Genomic DNA, 21,662 nt, shown 5'->3' with positions numbered 1-21,662 from the left:
TTTTGGTAGGGTTTTCTTTTCCAATAAGGATGAAACGACACATAAATGACACGGACCAAGGCGTACCTATTTTTTAATTATAATGGTTTAATATTATAAATATATTTATTTAAGGAGTTTCATTGACATAATACACGGACCAAGGCGTACCTATTAAGTATTAATTATCTATTTTATGCTTGACAAAACATTTTGTTCCTTTTTTAAAGTATTATTTGCAATAATAATGACTTTTTTTTTCCTTTTTAAACAAGTATATTTTTTTTTTCATAGTTTTCATTGTAGAAATAATTATATTGATTCTTTCTTCAAGGAAAATATTCGATTTTTATTTATGTTTTTTTTAAATGTTTGTTACTTCTATAATTGATTGTTTTAAAGACTATAAATATTTAAATATGTAATCAAATGACTCTAATAACCTTTCTTTTATACTGATTTGGGGAATTACATGCTATTTGTTATTCATCTCTGTATATACATAAGCTCACATACGTAAGGAGTTCACGACTTCAATTATAAGACACAGCAAAAACCTTTTTTTTTTCTATTACTATTTGTTTTGCATTTCTTTTATTGTTGTTTTATCTCATATTTATTCTTCTTGTAGTTGTATGTGAGACTGTTTTGTGACTTTCAGTATGAGTCTAGATTTGTATCATTTTTGAGAAAAAAATTATTCTATTGTATTAGACATTGAAATTTATTTTAATAATATAATTACATCGGGTATTTCATTATAAATTCACTAATGGTATAATTGTCCCCAACTTCTATGGGTATGTTACTATCTTTCAATTACTTTTTCTCCATCCATAAGACTTAAATTTCACTTTTTACTTAAAAAACGAGTTCAATATTACCTACACTTTATAATTTGAATGCCCGTGTGTTATTTTGGTCAAAATTTATCAAAATAAGCTACTAGATTGTAGTAAAGAAAAATTGGTTTAAAAAACTTAGTAAAAAGATTTATAGTCCTCTAAAGAAAAAAGTTTAATACTATATTGTTTACATTTAAAAAAAAAATAAACCTACAAATTTATCGTTTTTTTTCCACTCTGCATAAATATTGTTAAAATGAATAAATATTGATGTATATTATTAAATTTTAGACATTTATAATTTTGTATGTAATTTGGAAGACATTTTTATGATTAAAAAGAATATTTTTAAAAAGATTAAAATGTTAAGTTAGGTTTAATATATAAATTAGAATTTTAATTCTTTAATATTTTATTTTATAAACATCACTATCTTTTTAAAACTTATTTAAATTTCTTAAATCATTTCATATTTCCTTAATCATAAACAACCACGTAGAATATAAAAAAGTTGAGATATTAAATTGATTAAATTATATCTTAGAGTAAGTTTTTCCACCTTAAATATATGATTTTCTCTTTGTTTATGTTAAAATTCTATATCGATAAGAAATAAATCAAATTATAGAAATATAGTGTATAAAGTGGGTATAAATCTATATGTTTTGTTTTGTTTTTTTTCATAATTTTTATTTTAGCTTATTTTTGCTTAAGCTATAGATGCTTGCCCAGAGGAAAAAAAATATGAGACTATTCTCTGAAGTTTTTCACTAGAGTGATACTATTTGCTTAAGCAAAAGAGAGGTAGAGAATAATACATTTTCTTTTGATGATTTTCGCAGTAGCGAGAATTAATTACTAAAACAACATCATTATTTGTGTTGATTTGGGTAGAAATGAGGAATTTATGTATATATAATTGTTGCAAGTAGTATGTTGACATCTTTACGATGTTGTGTATATTTTGAAATTCATGAATGTAATATGTGATTGTACTATATACATAGTGATATAACAAGAGATATCTGATGATATTTTGCGTATTATTTAAGTATGAAACTTATTAAAAAATTAAAATATTTTGACTTTATAAATTAATACATCACGTGCTAAGGAACTTAAGAATATTTTTATATAACACTTTCTATAACAAATGTAAATAACCATATATTAATATAAGAAAATAAAATGGAGTTGAATTTTATAATAATTTTAAATGTAGCAAATTTATTTGAATAATTAACATATAGTTAAAAATCCTTGTATCTTGAAAAAAAAGTTATTTAATAGTATTTTTTATATATTTATTCTCTAATGAGAAACTGTCTCAGTTTCTTTAAAGAATGATTAATGTTTTTTTTAAGTGATTATATACTTATATGAGTATAAAGTATTAATTGCGTTAACATTTATCTTTATTATATTATACCTTTATATATGTATACTATTCATTTGTATCACTTAAAGTGATATAATCCCACTTTATAGGGAAGAAAGTGAGTCAACATATAGTAAAAAAAAAGGATGAGTGGATATATTATAAAATTATATACATATTATGTATTATCTGCTAGAATAGATATTTATATGATTTAAATAACTATCTTATTTCTATATCTACTATTATAATTTTATAATTTATTGAATATTAAATCAATACTTTAATTAATTTAATGATTAATTTAATTTTAAAATATTGGTTAAACCAAATAACACATGGATTATATAGGATTAATATAGAAAAATTGAAAAATTTGGATAATAAAAATTAAATTGCAATGATTAATCATTTTAAAAATAACTTTTTTACTAAACATGGTCCCTTACAAGATTTAAGATGAAAAGTTATTTGTTAACTTTTTAACTGTTGCATAAAAATGATGACTAACAAATTAAAATTTTATAATTTTTTATTAGTTGGTTGAGTAAAATTTTATACACTAATTACCTACATAAATTAAACATGATGTAGATTATATTTATGTATTTTATAAACGAAACAGTGTTGTATTTTAATAGGTTACACGGATTTTTAGCATTAACTTTTATTATTTATATTAAGAAAAGTTTTATCTTAATTAATTATAAAATAATATAATACACGACACTCGAGTTTTATCGCAAGAAAAATAATACTTTATAATCTTATCTTATTGAAAAAAAAAACTATTTGATGATAATAAATTGAAATTATGACGAAATTGCATGCTTACAAGGAACTGTGTATATACCATTTCTCTTATCCAACTGGCTGCGAATAATAAATGTGGTCCCTGTGGAATTGAACTGTGACAGAGGAACTTGCTTGAATGTTGTGTAGAAAACAATCTCAATCTCTTCAATAGGTTAAGATGTCTCCTGCAAATTCGACAAGTTTATATATATCGTTGAACATACTCAAACTCCATTGAGAGGAATAAGCTGGCCACTACACACTCATGAACTAATCCCCTTATTACTTTTGTTTTTTTAATTTAACTTAATAAGAGGCATACATATTGTAGATTGGTCCTACTAAATTTGGCTGCTCTTGATGACGAAGCTTCTTGTGAAGTTCTACAATGGCCCCTTAGATTCGCCTTTTCAACCTTTTAAATAAACTTTGTACGTAAATGATGCATTCTAGTCCAATCTAAAATAAAAAAAGCTGGTGCTTGCGTAGCGCATGGCTAATGTCGAGTTTTTCACATATAACTGCGACAAATTATAGTAAGGTGCAAACAAATTGCTCTATTATTCATAACAATGGTATATATGATTGAAAGTGTATTCGTTCATTTCTTGTGCTCTCCGCTTATACATTCTTAATCACCATGTCTCTCGACTCCACAAGCCACCAAACTCCTGACTTGTATTGCAGTGAAGTAACTAGCGAAGTGTTTCACTTGGAGGATTCCGATGAGGCCTTGAAGTTGAATTGTGTTCTATGGGGAGACTCCGATAGCGATGAAAGTTGTCTATTGAGCTTATTAGAATCTGAAAATGACCAAGTACAGGAACAAACAAAATCCCCAGGACAACTTCGCAAAACATGGCTGGTTAGTCCTCGAGAAGAGGCCATAAATTGGATCCTAAAGGTGCATACATTGTTTGCATGCTTCCAAGCACTTAAACATGGTTTTACATTGTAACTAGTTTTTGATAGTGATATTTGTCTCAATTTGCAGGTGCATGCTTACTACAGTTTTAGACCCGAGACAGCTTATCTTTCTGTAAATTACCTCGATCGTTTCCTCTTGTCACACACCTTGAGGGTATAATAACTTCTATTCAAATTGGTTTAATTGATGGAATATATATACAATGTTTGCTTTAACAAGGGGCATACTTGTGCAGCATGATAAAGCATGGCCTCTGCAGCTGTTATCAGTTGCTTGTCTTTCACTAGCAGCTAAAATGGAAGAAACCAAAGTGCCACTTCTTTTGGACCTACAAGTGATCGACTCTAGGTTCCTCTTTAAGCCCAAAATAGTTCAAAGGATGGAACTTTTGGTTATGACCAGTCTCAAGTGGCGATTGCGCACTATAACCCCTTTTGATTTTGTTCATCTTTTCATTGCCAAGCTTTCATGCTCTGCATCCACATGGGGGGATTTAAGTTACACTGTTTCTCGTGTCTCAGATGTTATTATCAGAACATGTTTAGGTATCAAACTTTTACCCTTTAACCGTTACCACTTTATCGCAATATCTTAATGGCTGCTAAGTACTAACGTTGACGAACATTTCACTAGTCATGGATTTCTTGGTGTTTTCACCATCTACAATAGCAGCATCTGCTCTGTTATGGGTAACCAATCAATGCGTAGAAGACACGAAATCAGATTACTTCCACAAGAATATAAACATTGTAAGTGCGATTGTAGTAAGAGACCAAACTGTGATGGAAAATTGATAAATCATAATTTATAATCAAGGGTATGTTCTAATTTTCTCATCTTTGATGTTTCTATTGTTAATTTTGGATGTAGGAGATGGTTCGCAAATGTTACAAACTAATGAAGCAGAAACAGATCATTCGCTTATCAGAACTTTATTGGGCAAGGAGTTCGCAATTATTGCCCCGAAGTCCCACCTGTGTGCTTGATAGTGCAACTATGCAAGAAAGCTGCGATGCTTACAAGCCCTGACTTGAAGCCTGGCCACATGTGTCTCTAGCCAAGGAGGCTAAAACATTGCTTCCAAATTGTCCACTTCTCATTCATTATGATTTCTTTGATTTGGTGTGAGTGTGATTTTGTGTGAGTCTTGTATAAGTTCATTTGATTGGGTGTGCATTTTCAACAAGGTTCATAATGGAGCATTCTGACTGCAAACGAAAGTAGTTATAATGGAAGATTCGACGTCGTTCTCGATTTTCATTTTTGAAAAGAAATACCAAGTTATGCCTTTCTGTGTTGTGAGTCATATTTTTCTCACAGGGAGTAAATTAAATTCCTCGTTTTTCTGATAAGCTCCCTCCCAAATTGCAGAGTTGTGAGTTAACTCAGATTGCACAATCATAGCAAAGTCTGTTCAGGAGAAAAAAAATACTTGAATACCAAATGATGTAATCTTCTTCCAATCAAACAAAATAAATGTAGTAAGGAGAATTCAACTATATAATGTTCTGGAAATAGCTAAAGAGAAAAAGGTACCGGATAACAAGAAATCTCTAAAACAAATTAAACATGTTTAGTTGAATTCAAAACTTGTACAAAGTATACTTTACGATATTCAGTACTAGGTACTGTAATCTATCAAAATGTGAATAATATTCGCTATAGAATATTATTAAGCGTAACAAACAATAAGCAGTAGTACTAAACCTTGGGCATACTTTTAGACTAATCATAGACTTAGCCTTCACGAATTCCACTGCGACAAGATTCCTTCCACAATTCAGTTTTAGACCTTTGGGCAATTGATGCTACACAAGAAGAATGTGTTTCCAGCTATTATGGACAGTTTCAGTTTGCAATTAATTTTTTAATATGATTAATCGGAGTGAAAGCATAAACGAGGTTTGCACTCATCACCTCCTGACAAAGTATATATGCAAAGTTTGACTCCATAAATATGAACGTGTTAAAATTTAAATATAAGATAATAGTCTAATTAAAAAAATTAGTTTATTACGTGAGAGCATACTTTTAGACACATTAAATATTCTTGATGTGACTTTAAGATCATGTTGATTAGGTAGTTAATAACAAGTTATTCTAAATTTGAGTCTACGTTATTAAGGGAGTTGTTTAAGATTGAACAAAAAGATTTGTTTTGTTACTGAAAAAGATACCAGCTAGTTTCGATTGTCACATGATTATTGGTTATTTTTACTTCTGATTTTTCTGTAGATAGCCAAGGAAAATTCCATGAATGTACTCAATATTTTGTTGTCTACCATACCACCACGACAGGAAACAAGCATAGTGGTAGTTTAAAGGCCAAGTTTTCAAATGTGGGGAGCATGTGTATTCATTTTCTTAATCTTTATGAAAGTTTGTACGGATTGAGGAGTTAAACATTTGCTTCGAATGGAAGACAAAAGATTAAAACAAAAGGAGGAGCCTTTATGTAAGTAAGACGGTAACATCTGAGCAAGGAAGATCAGAGGGTTGCAATTAGCCAATTAGTAAGGACAAGCAAAGTACACGCTCCTACAATCATAAACTACATTTTAATAATTGATGTTTTTCCACTTTCTTTTATCAAACAGTTCAATTTAATAAGTTAATTAATAAAAAATAATATTTTAAAAAATATCAAATTTACACGATTTTGTTAAAAATAAATCGGATCAACTTAACACAAATTTCAATAATTTTTTATAATTAATCTATCAAATTGCACTGATAGAATAACTATACTTAAGGCCATTGGTCATATTGAATTGAATGATTCCAGATACTAAGGTTCTCATGCCCACATACTCTAACCCCTCTCATTTCATTATGATTTATGACTCATAAATCAGCGTTACACTGGAGTCAATTTTTTCAGTTAGTTTTAAAGTGCACCAACTTTCTACCTATGAAATCATGTTAATTCAAGTAACAGAACATGATTCATAAAAGATTGTTAGAGTATTTTCTTTTTCTTTTTCAACTTATACTTTATAATTATTTTTAATCTGGTTCTTATGATTTCATTTTTAATTATATCAATTTATTTAATATTTTTAAAGCACATTTATATTTAGAATGTGGTTGATACTATTTCAATTTTAGCTTTTAATATTGATTTTCAACTTCTTAAAATTATTTTTTTAAAATAAAAACTTTCATGTTTCATGTTAGGTATCATTATGTAACTTGACATCTCAACTATGCTGACACCTTAAGTAATAACAATCATTTGTCATCACATGAAAAAATATTATTAAAAAAAGAAAGAAGAAAGAAAATACAAAAATATTGGGGGACTATACCAAAACTCATATGTTAGCAAAAACTATATATATATAGACTATACCTATTTATAAAAAGTTCTAAAAACATACTAGATGGAAGCCTATTATACCAATGAAATGATTCTATATGAATAAATCCTAAATTAGCCAACTTCTCAAATCCTAAATTAGCCAACTTCTCTGCACACGCATTTCTTTCCCAAAAAATATGAGTAATCCTAAACCTGATTTTCGCACAGTAATTAAGACAAGTATTTCATCGATTACGAAGCATCCAAGGAACATTAGTCCTAGCAGTAAACGCAACACAAACACACTACAAAAAAAATCATGAAATAAAAACCAATTTTTAGAAACAAAAAATAATTAGAGACTATTTTATAGACAATTTTTGTTTGTTTCTAAATTAGTTTATATTATTGTTAAATGGTTTCTAAATTGGTATCTAATTAGCAACCAATGTTTTTACTACCAAATTTAGAATCTAAATAATTGGTATTTTATGATTTTCTTGTAGTGACCAAAGCAAAATCACATTCCAGCTAGACATTAGTAAGCCTATCTTTTTGAGCTTCCTCCATAGCATGTATAATCCAATAAAACTTAGCAACCAGAACCGTCTGAACATCAAGAAACACAGAGAAAGATCCAATAAATTTCCCCATACTCTGACGAAAGTTAATTTTAACCCAGCCTCGTGAAAGAAACTTCCATCTAACAGGAAGAACACGAAAAAACTTTACCAGTGTGAGTATTGATACCAAAAAACTTGATCACGTCAAAATCCAACATATCATATTTTATTTATATCAATTAATATAAATAAAAAATATACAATGATATAAGTACCTTAAATTAAATTTTAATTAAATATTTAAATCATAAATATTTCTAATTACCTTAATTATAATGTTTACAACTTATATACTTATAAACAAAATATATATATATATATATATGAATGTTAAGTTATTTAAATCGAAGTATATTACTCATAAATTTGTCAAAAAAATTAATAAATTCAAACGTAAATTATTAATAAAAAATAGAGTAAAAATATGGATCAAGAAAATAAATATAATTAATTTTTATGAATTAAATAATATAGTAATACAATTGATTAGAATTCCACAAAAAAATAATAAATGAATTGAGGTATCATTAGTTTCATTATAAAATACATTAGAATCTTAGAGAAACAATTGATGAGCATATAAATCAAGACTAATACATTTAGTAAATAGTTGCATTTTTTAAACATGTTATCAGTAATTTGATTTATGATTATGTGCATAGGAAAAAACTTTATTAGAAAACATAAAACTCATGCATTGATCTTTACGTCTCAACAAATTTATATTTGACAATATACGCTAGAAAAATATCCTTGTATAAATCCCCAAAATAAAATAAAAAACAATTAGTTTCATAAAATTTAATTTTAAAAACCAAATTAATTTAAAAATTATTAATATTTTGTAACATTCTCCGATATAATTTTTTTTTTGGGTCAATAGAACAAGTATAGATAACAAACTTAAGAACAATAGTTATTTATAGTTTGAATTTAAAATAAATTACAGGAGATGGTGTGATAAGAAAAATAAATAAAAAAATAAAAAAATAAAAGAAGTATTGATTGAATATTTAAAAACTGGGATTTTCATTGTTCATGGAAAAAATATACGTATCGGTGGCAGTTTTTAAGTTGAAGTGTTGGAGCAACTACTGGATGCATGGCATTCCACTGTCAACACTCCACTTCATTCTCAAACTTAAACCTTCGTCACTGTTTGGTTTAGTATTTGCATGTTTGAACCATATAAAAAAAGTTACCATATTCATATAACTAATAATATTAGTTGTGTTTAGTTTATACTACTTTATTTAATTATTTTTTCAAATACTATTAACTACTCAAGTATTATTATTATAACAAAATTATCCATTAATTACACATAAAAAAATCATTATTAAAGAATCATTTAAAAAGAAAAATATTGAAAGCTTTAATTTGGATGTGTATCATCTAGAGTGTCAAAATGGATTTAAGTCCCTCAATCAACTTCAATCACCAAAAATTTCAAATTAATTAAATTGAAATAAATATAGTTTTTTAATCTACGTCAAATTGAATTGAATTTAATTCACTTAAGTTATATGTAGATTGAAGATAAATTAACTCATAATTAACTAATAATAACTGTTTATCAATTTTTTTATTTTTTATTTGTTACTATTTTTAGTTATACATATTGATGAACTAAAATGATATTTGAATGATTTGAATGTTGAATTATTTTTCTTGCTTAATTATATACGTTGATATTTTTTAGAGAAATCATTTGCAAAACTAGTGAATGAGAAAGTAAATAGTGTTTCATGTGATGGTAAATGATTGTTGTTATTTGAAGTGTCAGCCTAGCTGAGATCTTAAGTGGCATAGTAATACCTAACATGAAAGCTTTTATTTAAAAAAAAGTAAAGAGTGAGAATTGAGGGGTAATGAACCAAACCACACCCACACTCTTCAATATTTTATTTTCTAATTTATAGATAAAAAAAAAACCCTAAACCTAACCGTTTTCTTTTTTACTCTCTTTGTTGCTTTGTTGGGCTCATACATTAGGCCCAACTTGTTATTGAAAATTATAAAAATATTCTGGATTTGAATATCTAAAATACATTTTTAAATTCCAGAAGTTTTTATCCGAAAAGCATAGTTCTGAATTTTTTTATTCAAAATATATTTTCTTTATTTTTGAATTATTCTTACTATTTCAGATTTTTAAAATCGGAATAAGGATAATTTTGGAGATTTAAAAAAATGACAGGGTGCAGGTTAGAATTGATATAGTGGGAAGAAATTGCCCAACTTTTAAGGCAAATATAAACGGTGTTTGGGTTCTTTGGCCCATTAGAGATTAGATGGATTCAATAAGTTCATAGTTGTTATTGTATACAATTTTATGCTTCACACATATTTGGTGAAGCATATGTGTGTTCATGATTTAACTAATTTAGAGTTTCTTAGTAGATATAACTTACCAGATGTTATTAAAATTAGTTTTGCTAATAATCGGCTAGATCTTCTTGAACTTTAATTCGTTTGATTTTTCACTGTAAACTTTAGCCTAATCCCTTATGCCTTTTTTTAAAATTATTTTTGCTATCTTCTATACACTTTAATTATATATATATATAGAGAGAGAGAGAAATATATATATATATAGATAGATAGAGGGAGAGAGAGAGAGACGTTAAGGTAATAAATCAGTTATTCTATGTTAATACTTAAACTATCAACCTTTTATTAAAAACATAATGATATTAAATAAATTAATTTTATATTAAATCTTATCTAGGTAATTAATGATAATATTGTTCTAACAAAAATAATAAGAGTTTATTATTGAATGCTTGTTAACACGTTGGGAAAAGATTAAATAATTTAAATCATATTAAAAATAAAGATTGAATAAATTTTGTATTTATAATATACTTATTAAATGTTTTTGTTTTTAAATTAATTATTATTTAATTATTATTGAATGCTTGTTAACACGTTGGGAAAATATTAAATAATTTAAATCATATTAAAAATAAAGATTGAATAAATTTTGTATTTATAATATACTTAAATGTTTTTGTGTTTTAAAATTAATTATTATTTAATTATTTTCCTGTAATATATCGTTCTTATTACCATTTGTTGAGTTAAAGTCTAAGAATCAGAGAACCTTTTGAATCTCACAGAGAAACTATTACTTTTGGCATGCTTATTGATGTTATTCTTTTCATAAGCATTCAAATAATGCTAGAGAAATTATATAAAAAAAAATCTTATGTGGAACATAATTATGAAGTCTCAAATTTACATATGTTGTTGAGATGGTTGGTAGTTGGATTATAGAACCTCTTTCAGATCTCAAACAAGATGTGATGATATGAGATATGCAAGGATACTTAGAGAGTGGAACCTTCTAATCAGAGAATCCAATATTTCATTTACAAAATACATTGAAAACCATCCTAGCTAGTAAGAAAGTAATAAGGAGCATTAATACAGAGAACACAAATACAAAGAATTATAATTTCATTATTATCTCAATTCAAAGAACATTACATTGAAATTCAAATAATCTTAACAAGGTTTAACTAGACAAGAAAAGAGTAAACAAAAACATAAAAAAAGGAGGTGAAAAAAAGTTCATAAATCTTTGAAGAGACGTCAACTTCCATATTCTTGTGTTTTTTCAAAAAAAAAAAAAAAACTCCTAAAAGAAAAGGGAGAGATAAAGCACATTCATGATACCACTGCAAAAACAAAAAATGAATCAAAAGATCTCTAACTCCCTTTTACTAACTATCTTTTTATGTTTGAACGCTCGACATGAAAAAAAGTGGTCAGTGCATTTTTTGCTTCAAAGTTATCAAACTCTTTTGCATCTTGGGCTATACTCTTTGCTTTTTTTCTTATCGTGATTCATTTGGAACTTTAATAATCCTTTTTCATTACCTAAAATTAAAACATTAGATAGAAGAAAATCAGTAAAACTTATATTTAAATATAACAAAAAATAGAATAGATGATTTTCTATTCTAATTCTAAAAAAATTATTTTCTTAAGGATGGTTTGATGGAAAAATTATATTAAATAACATATATCCTTTCAAATAGATAATTCGAAGAATTATAAGCTAAAAATCAAATTGAAAATATTGATTATAAAGAAAACTTAAGATTTTCAAAGTTACATCAACAAAGTCAAGAAAAATATTTTCAATTATCTCTTTTGTATATTTGGCTAGCTATATATGATAGACTTATAATAATTAATGTCAAAGATGATTCAACATGGGCACACGCATGGAAATAGTATATTAAGTTGCATTATGGCCTAAGTGATTTATTTATTTACTTTGATTTAATTTATTTTACTAACCAGTCAAACTTATATTTTCATAAATACTCACGAGTTAAGTGCATCACTAAGTATCTAGTTAGAAACTATAATATTAAACCTATTCATTCTAGTGGTGGAACGTGATTATAGACATGTACGGAATACGTCAAGATTTTGAAGAACAAACAACAAGTAGCAAAGCCACTCCATTGTTCTTTTTATCTTTTCTGGAACAAATACGTGCTTCTCCAACGCCAATGGAAATTCCCTTTTCCGTCCTTAGTTGCTTTTATACCAATCTGAGACTTATTTGATCAGAAGTATAAAATGGCGAGGGACACTAAAATAGAAGAAAACTTCTTAGTTGGGTTACTAATCAATAATATTGTAAATTAGTTTGAAGAAACTGTACTTGTAAGTTATAAGTAAAATTTATTTTGAACTAGGTGACGCAACGCAATTAATTGAAAAGAGAAACATTGAGTGCGGTGCGCTCTACGTACTCAGCACGTAACTCTCCATTCACAATTAAATTACAACATCAATGGACATCAACTTGATAGTTGATACCTCAACTCACCCATATTGCCACGCCTCCACCTTCGATTTTTATCTAAAAATAATCCACGCCTATAAAATCAAATACACTTCACTTAAGATACTAGATGCGCCTATATTACTCAAACAAATCATCTTTACCTTTTATTGCCCTCATCAACCTAATCTCAATTTACTATGTTCTACATTTTACTTTCAAGCTTAGTAGTAGCTTAGCGGTATCATAGTTCTGTTAGAAAACACCATTCCAACAATCCAGCAACTAGCCACTCTTCATCATTCCATACAACTTTTTTAACAAAGACACTGACACCTCCAAGTCACCACCTTCTTCAACTTCAACCCATTCTCCTTTAACCATTTTAACTAATTTTCCTAACACAAACATAATTGAGAATTCAAACTTTCTTTTATTTTCATTGCTGCTAATTCACACATAATTAACAGTATCGTCTCAACAGCCAGACTCCGGGGCTTTCAATCAACGATTTTCACAATTTATTTCCATACATTCGTACTCGAGAAACATAGTAATTAACAAACATTAACGTTAACTAAAACAACCCTGGTCCTCCTCTGGAGGTAGCATAACTTTTACTTCGTGGATAAACATTGGGTCTGGGTCTGACCATGATCGCATCATCTCCAAATTCGCAGGGCTTGTCTTCGTCGATCCTTCCGATTCCCGCGCTACGACTCCGAGACATTTTCATTTTCATGACTGCAGCTTCGCCAAACTCAAAGCCCGGGCCATAGCTTCTGAGTGACGCGGCCCTTATGAGCTCCTTGAAGTCGTCGTCGCTTGCGGTGGATCTGGTGGCTGAGCCAACGCTGAAGCTTCTGGGAAGCGTGCAAAGTTGGCCGGTGGGGCAGCCCATTGCAGCGTCGACGTGGGACAATTGGGCAGAGCAGCGGATCATGCCTCTGACGTACATGTCCCTTGCCTTCTTCAGGAATCTTAAGGGTGCCTTCATGTAGGTGCTCAGTTTGCTCTCTTTCGTTCTCTCTTTCTGCTTTGTCATGTTGGTTGCAACGTTTCCTCAAGCCTCCGTAACTGCTTTATCGCATTATCTCTATATTTATATATAGACACCTACTATGCTACGTTTGATGGAAAAAGGTATCTAGCTATAACTTGTAATTTATACCAGTTTTGGATTTTTTTCCTTACTCAATTCACTTTCTGTGGTAGGACCCGGATCCTCTCTTCTGTATATATCCTCCCCCTAGTAGATGCATTTCATCCAGGGTCCGGGTCATCATATATTCACACGTAAAGTCACTTTATAATTCTAACAGAGAAATCAATGTCACACTCTCTTTTCACTTCAAACATGTTTTCATGCAACTTTTCTATACAAAAACTATCTCTCACTTATTATTATTTTTAAGTGGTATCCAATCCTTGAAATATTATTTTTCTTTCATAATAGAATATGATCATTGATAATCACTCAAATGTTTCGACATCTCCATATTTACAAACTCTATCTCAAGTCTTAACTACCTTCCACCCAACAAACTATTAAGTTGTTGCGAAAACACTTAAATCAACTCTTTGATTTTATGACTGTGTCTTACTTTTCCCTATTTCATATTATTAAAAGTGAAACTTCAATGTTCATGCATTTGGTAATACAATATTACGATCGCACAATGAAGAATTTACCTTATATCTAATTTTATAAACTAAAAGAATAATGATACGTATATGTTGAACAATTTTAATGAATTTTTTTTTTCAATAATGATATGTATCATAATATTTTTTTCGTGACTTGTTATGTTCAAATTCAGTAATATATTATTCAATGTAAAACTCTAACAATACTTCTCAATGCTTAGATAACATGTAATGATAATATTTTACTTTTAAGAACCATTAGAAATAGTGTTAATATTTTATTTCACCTTGATGGTTCAGAGTTAATTTTAGAGTATGATACGAAAGTAAAACTCTAATGAGTTAATTAACTTATTATTAATGACTTAAACAATTTTTTTTTATTTCTTCAATTTACTCTAACTAAGATTTTTTTTTTTAAAATTATTATATAGATCAAACTCGTTACTTAGAGTTGGTAAATTCCTTCTTAACTAGTCAATAGTCGTGCAAACTTATAAGTATATCAAAACCTATTTAATTAGTGTTCTAAAGTATTATGTGACATAATTAAAATATACACTATTAGAAAATCATTAAATAAAAACTAATCTTAGAGATAAAAATAATTAGTTAATATATTGACTAAATTAGATACTAATAAAAATCATTGCTATCTAAAGTAGTTTATAAAATAATCTATAATTTAGTCAAATAGTAACTAATTATTTTGGTATTTAAAATTAGTTTATATTTAATAATTTTGTTGTAAATATAATTTTTTTTTCTTTTTTATAAGAAAACAAAGTCGAAGTCGTGCACAAGTGACACGATTTTAATTAAACATAATCACAAGCTTAAGCAAAGTCGTTCAACGACCACACAACTTCTACACAAAATCATTCAACTAAACTCGTGAAAATAGGACACAACTTCAACATTGACCACACACATAACATAACGAAAGTTATGTGCATCTGACATGATATAAATCACACCATTTCCGCTTAAAAGCCAAATTATTTACATGATAGAATTACGAAAACAAACATCTTAAGAAGACTTGTCTCATATATAATTACTCTAAGATAGAGGTTAACCCTATGTTTGTTTCAATGGAATACTATTTACAAGGAAGGATGTGCGCTGATATCCACTATTTGGATCTAGTGATGTGCGCGAAAATGTGAAAAAAATATCCACATAAACAGTAAAAAATATGTTCATCTTATATGCAGAGGTTGTTGTGGAAACACATGTCAACATAGGTAATTTTCTCAATTTTTTCCAGATTTTGTTTTGACATATTAAAGAAAAAAAGAGTAAAGATCAAATCTTATCACAAAACAAAAATATTAAATATATTTATAATAAAAATAAAATCATTATATAATTATAATAAAATATATAACCGATTATAAATAATATATAATTGATAATCTATATAAATTCTATAACATAATCCATTATATTATATATTTGATACAAATAAAATAAATTATTATTAATATTATTATTATTTAATAAATTTATTTAATTATTTTAATTTATAATTTTTATCATTATTTTAATTAATATTATTCTTTATAATTTTATTATTATTTTATAAATTATTTTTTAAATATTATTATTATTGTAATATTTAAATATTTAGATTATTATTATTTAATTTTAAAATAAATAAATATATAAATAATTAATTAATTTTTAAAATATAAAAATAAATTTGTAATCTTAATATTTTATTAATTAAAAATAAATAAAATTATAATCGCAATCATCACATCACTTAGAAACTTATTATATTTATGAAAAAAAATTATTTTCCAAGAATAATAAGAAACTCATTTTTAAAAGAAAATAATTATTCAACGGTATTGAAAATAATTTTTAAAAAAATAATTAATTAAAATTTACACAAAAAATACTTCATATTTCAGTATTAAAATATTTTTAAAAACAGTGATAAAATTGTAAACTTACATTCTACAATTTTAAAACTAATTCAAAACTTTGTCACAATCATTTCATCACTCACAAAATTCAATCAACTTTTTTCACATATCATTCTAACATACCATAATTCAAACACACGCACTTTCTTCAGCCTTTCTTCTCAAATCTTCACACATTTACTTCCTTAAATCTCTACACATTCTCCCTTAAATCCAAACACACATAATGAAAATTTTTTAAATATATTTATTTGTGAGTCCGGTAAAGGTTGGTGAAGATCAATCAACTAATCTTCTTTGTGTAATTGTATATCCAATGTTTTATAACCAAACGAAACTATATTATAAGACTTATTGCAAAGAAAAACTAACATAAATAACATATTTTGAAAAATAGAAAAATCACAGGGAAAAACGATAGTATGTAACTTGTCATTTACAAGAAGATCATTTGTGTTTGGAGTTTGTTCTCGTATAATATTAAAAGCAATAAGTCCATAACACAAGAAGTGTCCCTTATAATTTAGATAAATAGTACATTAGTAATGAAAATGGATTCTTTTTACATATTGTATTAGACTTATACAGTTCTGCCTTTAATTGATGTTTTTTATTATTAAAGTCTCTTGTGAATTATAATATAGTATAGGATAGACCAACCGCAAAATCATAAAACTTGAGGTGGATGCATCTTAAAGTATTAAATTGCATTAAATATACATTATTCAACATTTTTATACTAATTAATTATTTTAATTGTGTTCATATTCAACTGCATTATAATAAATAAATAAAAAATTATAAGTGGAACTATTACTTAATTCAATGTGTCATGCCAGTTAGAATAGAAAAATATTTACTTTTATAAACATTATAATAGTTTTTACATTTTATACTTGATTAATTTAACTTAATCATAATAACTTTGTATGTTTCTTACAGTAGTTGAACAATTTTATTTATATAAAATAGTTGTTTATATACCTTGTAATAGCAAACAATTCGAGTTATGTTTGAAGTTAATCAATTAATTATACATTGATGCAAAATGGTCTTCGAGTATTATTTTATAAATAAAAATAATTTTTTATTATGGTATTCCATGTTTAAATTGCTCATAAAACAAAACATATTAAAAAAAATTGCAATTTTTGCGAAGATTACGACTGAAATTACACATTCAATGACAGTTCCAATATTAACAAGAACAACCATAAAAAAATCATCATTAAATTCCCTTTTACACACCAATGACACATTTGCATAAAAGTTTGAGTAATGAAATGAATTAATATTTTACCCTTTGGCATAGGTTAAGCGTGATGTTATTAGGAACATTCATAGCTCAGTTTAGTTCGATATTTTATTAAGGAAGTCACATGAATAAAACCTAACATCAAATGAGTTAGATTCAATTTTAATCTAATAAAAAAATTAAACCAAATTAGAAAAAATGTTAAATGAAAAATATGTTCTAAATTTTTATTTATAATTATTATCATATTTATAATTTCAATTTTTTTCTCATATTTAAAAATAAACTATATAATTTCGTAGTTTAAAAACTAAAACACTAATATGATCTTATATTTTGATAAAGATAAATGTATTCTAAATACAATACAATCAACATATCTAATAACTTTCATTAAATACTCATATATATATATATATATATATATTTGGCAGTTACTAATTAATTTAAATGTATATAATACAATATTTATAAATATAACAAACGGTTCGATTCTTGATTTTTAATTTAAAATTTCAAATAAACCGTTCAAATAAAAAATAAAATTTAAAAAAATCAGTTTCGGTAATTTTTTATTTTTGAATTTAAACCCTAAAATATTATACAGCTTTTCTTGACGTATTTATAATATGTAGCTAAAGAACTAATAAAACAATGGCACATGTATAATTTATGTTATGTTAACGCAAACACATGAAAACTATATTAATTAATATTAAAAAAGGAGCATTAATTAAGTAAGACAGAGATTATGAGTGGAAATATTTAGAAAAAAATGTGGAAGAAAGATTAGTTAATTGAAAAAAGAAAAAAGGTAATTAAACCTTAATTTTACCCAAATGAATTTGCTTACTATTTGGTGAGGGGTGATTAGAAGAAGTCAAGAATGTGGCCAAAAAGGGAAGAGGTGTTCAGTGGCAGTCCTGGCTGTGTGTAGGATGAGCCTTTCCCTTTGGCAGTGCCAGCCAGTGATGCCTTTTCTTCTTCCCACTCTTTCTTCCCCATGCCGGTACGGTCCCTCTTGATTTATCACTCCCTAACCCTTCTTTCTATTTTCTCCTTTTGCCTCTTCAATTATTTCCCCCCTTCCCCAATGCCTCTTTCGACTGTTTCTTAGAACTTTCTACTGCCATTGATTTACTTCTTGTGGTTAGTAGGCCACTGTTCTTCACTGTTTGCTCTTTGATTGGTCTACATTCTTTATTGTTTCGCTGATTTAAGCCCCCTTTCAAGCTTGATTATGTGCTTATGATGTGAAATATGATGGTAATGATTCTTTTGACCATTGAAAGAGATCAGATAAAGCGGATAGAGAGAGAGAAAAATAACTTATTACAAGAGAGAGAACAGGAACAGAGTGATTTGTACAATAAAGCAAGTTTGTTGCTTGGAAACTGCTCATGAGAGACTGCTCCGGTAGAGTTTTATTCTTCTTTCACCCACTTGACGTGTGTAATGTCCATTGAAGGCTGTTTCGGTTTCTCATTTTAGTGATTTTATTTTCTGGTTTCTCTCCGAAGCTGGTTTCTTTTTCTCAAAGGGGTTCCGAAAATGGCCATGTTTCAGCCTTCTTGTAAGAGGGATGGGATCGAGGGCCAGATTCTAGATCTGGACACGGCGGTGAAAGATGGGGTTTTGGGCGGCGTGGATTCTGGGATTGTGGGGACTGGGGTTGGTGAAAAACTGGATCTTGGGAGAATGATTGAAGAGTTAGACTTGAGTGAAGTTCCCTCTGTCTTCATCTGCCCAATTTCCCTTGAGCCAATGCAGGACCCTGTGACTCTTTGCACGGGTCAGACCTACGAGAGGTCCAACATTCTCAAATGGTTCAGTCTGGGACACTTCACTTGCCCCACCACAATGCAAGAGCTCTGGGACGATTCCATCACACCAAACACTACCCTCTACCGTTTGATATCCACTTGGTTTTCTCAGAAGTACCTTGTGATGAAGAAGAGATCAGAAGACGTCCATGGGAGGGTGTCGGAGCTTGTTGAGACTCTCAAGAAGGTGAAGGGTCAAGCTCGTGTTCTTGCCCTCAAGGAGCTCCATCAAGTGGTGGCTGCTCATGCCACTGCCCGCAAGGTATTGGTCGATGGCGACGGAGTCTCCGTGGTGTCGGCGTTGCTCGGTCCTTTCACTTCCTATGCCGTTGGCTCCGAGGTTATTGGTGTTCTTGTGAGTTTGAACCTGGATTGTGAGTCCAAGAGGAATCTACTGCAGCCTGCGAGGGTTTCTTTGATGGTGGACATTTTGAATGAGGGTTCAATTGAGACGAAGATCAATTGCACGCGGCTGATTGAGACACTGATTGAAGGGAAGGATTTCCAGTTGGAGATTTTCAGGAGCCATAGTCTTTTGGTTGGGTTAATGAGGCTCGTGAAAGACAAGAGGCACACAAATGGAATCTGCCCTGGATTGAGGCTCCTCAGGACAGTGTGCTTGCATTCAGAAGTTAAGAGTTTGCTGGTAAGCATTGGGGCTGTTTCTCAATTGGTTGAGTTGTTGTCTGGTTTGGAGTCCGAATGTTTGGAATTGGCTCTTTCTATCTTGGATGCACTGGCTTCTGTTCCCGAAGGCAGATTAGCTTTGAAGAATTGTTCTAATACGATACACGTTATGGTGAAATTGTTGATGCGGATCTCTGAAAACTGCACTCAATATGCATTGTCAATACTGTGGTCTGTGTGCAAGCTGGCACCTGAGGAGTGCTCTTTGATCGCTGTGGAAGCAGGACTTGCTGCAAAACTTCTCCTTGTGATCCAAAGCGGTTGCAATCCTATATTGAAACAACAGTCGGCTGAGCTTTTGAAGTTGTGTAGTTTGAATTATTCAGATACAATCTTCATTTCCAAGTGCAAACTTACTAGAACCATTCAATGACCAGGGGTTTTAACCTGGTTGTATCAACAGTTTGTAAATTTGTAGGGCAAGAGAAGCAAAGACCAGCTACTTCCCAGACTACAGAACTAAAGAACCCCAGGAGTTGGCATGGGGTTAGTGGTGCAAAATGCAAATCTCCTGTATATATACCTTTTGTGTTTTGATTCCAACAATTGATATTTGAATGAAGGACATGGACACAACTTGCTTAAGGGGTTCACTTTTGTGTGTTCCTTCTTGTCCACTGTTTTCTCAATAAGCCCCATCAAGAAGATGCTGAAATTGTTTATATAGCTTTTGGGGGGTATATGGATGAAAGAAATCATCCTGTTGTTGGATAAAGATACTATTAGGAGAGGGGTGACATTCACAGCTAATGTGGAGCTTGTAATTTCAATTGTCATTATTGAGGAGTTGTTCTGCTCCATGGCTTCATTGTATTGTATCTTTTTCCCCTTGGGATTTAGGCCTCCAATTTTCCCTTTAGAAGAATACTGGGGTTTTTGGTTTTGACATCAAACATGTAGATGGAGAGCCCCTCTGGCTTTCAAATTTTCATTTAATCTGTACAATGGAAATAACCATTCTTATTATGCACTGCACCTGCAACTTCTTGAAGCAAGTTATATTGATATTATTAATAATTCTTTGATCACAATTATTGTGTCCTTTCCAAGTGAAGAAACAACATCAGCATCCTTGTTCATGTAATTAAGTTTTGGTGTGCAGCTAGCGAAATGACACGAGAGGTGAAAAGAAAGTGAAAGGCGTGGACAGCAGAGAGATAGCAGGTGAAGTATTCATCACATGTGCTTGAGTTTACTACATTTAATGGATGAGTTGACGTTTGAGTGTGGACATCTGGATGCATGTATGCTAACTTTCATCCTTTTTGTGCCACAATTTGAGGACAAAGCCCAATGTAAAATTACTTCTCACTGAATCACTGGTTGATTGGAAAAGAAAGAAAAGAAAGGATATAGCTTTCACTGAATAGGAACTTTGAATAGCTGTTTGGCCTTAGGAATACCTCCAAATCGGATAACATCCCCGTCTATTCCAACACTCATATGCTGGCGCGTGTGCGTAATCACGTGCTTTTTTTTTATAAAATTCAAATTTTACATCATTCTAACTTTTGCTTAGCTAGAGGTGCCTGCAAATCCATTTTAATATACCTTCAACTGAACAATGCTGGTGTTTGACTGGTGTCCCTGGGGTCTCATCCTCTTTCGTTAGAAAAAAGTGACACAGATAATACCATAAATATTATTACATTACTTTCTC

General features: G+C 29.1%; 3 protein-coding genes and 1 long non-coding RNA gene across 4 annotated transcripts; 3 read left to right on the top strand and 1 right to left on the bottom strand.

Moving 5' to 3' along the window:
* Positions 1 to 3,448: 3,448 nt before the first annotated feature.
* Positions 3,449 to 5,199, top strand: LOC137808210 (cyclin-D2-2-like). Its single transcript, XM_068609196.1, has 5 exons — positions 3,449 to 3,901; positions 3,992 to 4,078; positions 4,161 to 4,470; positions 4,559 to 4,674; positions 4,796 to 5,199. The coding sequence occupies exons 1-5, from the start codon at positions 3,638 to 3,640 to the stop codon at positions 4,952 to 4,954; spliced, it is 936 nt and encodes a 311-aa protein (XP_068465297.1). The 5' UTR covers positions 3,449 to 3,637; the 3' UTR covers positions 4,955 to 5,199.
* An 8,034-nt stretch (positions 5,200 to 13,233) lies between these two features.
* On the bottom strand, positions 13,234 to 13,701 carry LOC137805675 (uncharacterized). The gene has a single exon (XM_068605614.1). The coding sequence runs from the start codon at positions 13,699 to 13,701 to the stop codon at positions 13,234 to 13,236; it is 468 nt and encodes a 155-aa protein (XP_068461715.1).
* A 4,659-nt stretch (positions 13,702 to 18,360) lies between these two features.
* Positions 18,361 to 21,369, top strand: LOC137808209 (uncharacterized). The gene is made up of 2 exons (XR_011080682.1): positions 18,361 to 18,501; positions 21,105 to 21,369. It is a non-coding gene; the product is annotated as an uncharacterized lncRNA (long non-coding RNA).
* Positions 18,495 to 21,033, top strand: LOC137808208 (U-box domain-containing protein 30-like). The gene has a single exon (XM_068609194.1). The coding sequence runs from the start codon at positions 19,044 to 19,046 to the stop codon at positions 20,373 to 20,375; it is 1,332 nt and encodes a 443-aa protein (XP_068465295.1). The 5' UTR covers positions 18,495 to 19,043; the 3' UTR covers positions 20,376 to 21,033.
* Positions 21,370 to 21,662: the final 293 nt, after the last annotated feature.

The sequence above is a fragment of the Phaseolus vulgaris genome, chromosome 3 (assembly GCF_000499845.2).
Source record: "Phaseolus vulgaris cultivar G19833 chromosome 3, P. vulgaris v2.0, whole genome shotgun sequence".
Taxonomy (NCBI): domain Eukaryota; kingdom Viridiplantae; phylum Streptophyta; class Magnoliopsida; order Fabales; family Fabaceae; genus Phaseolus; species Phaseolus vulgaris.
Note: the sequence above shows the minus strand (reverse complement) of the source record. Positions and strands in the feature narration are given on the sequence as shown.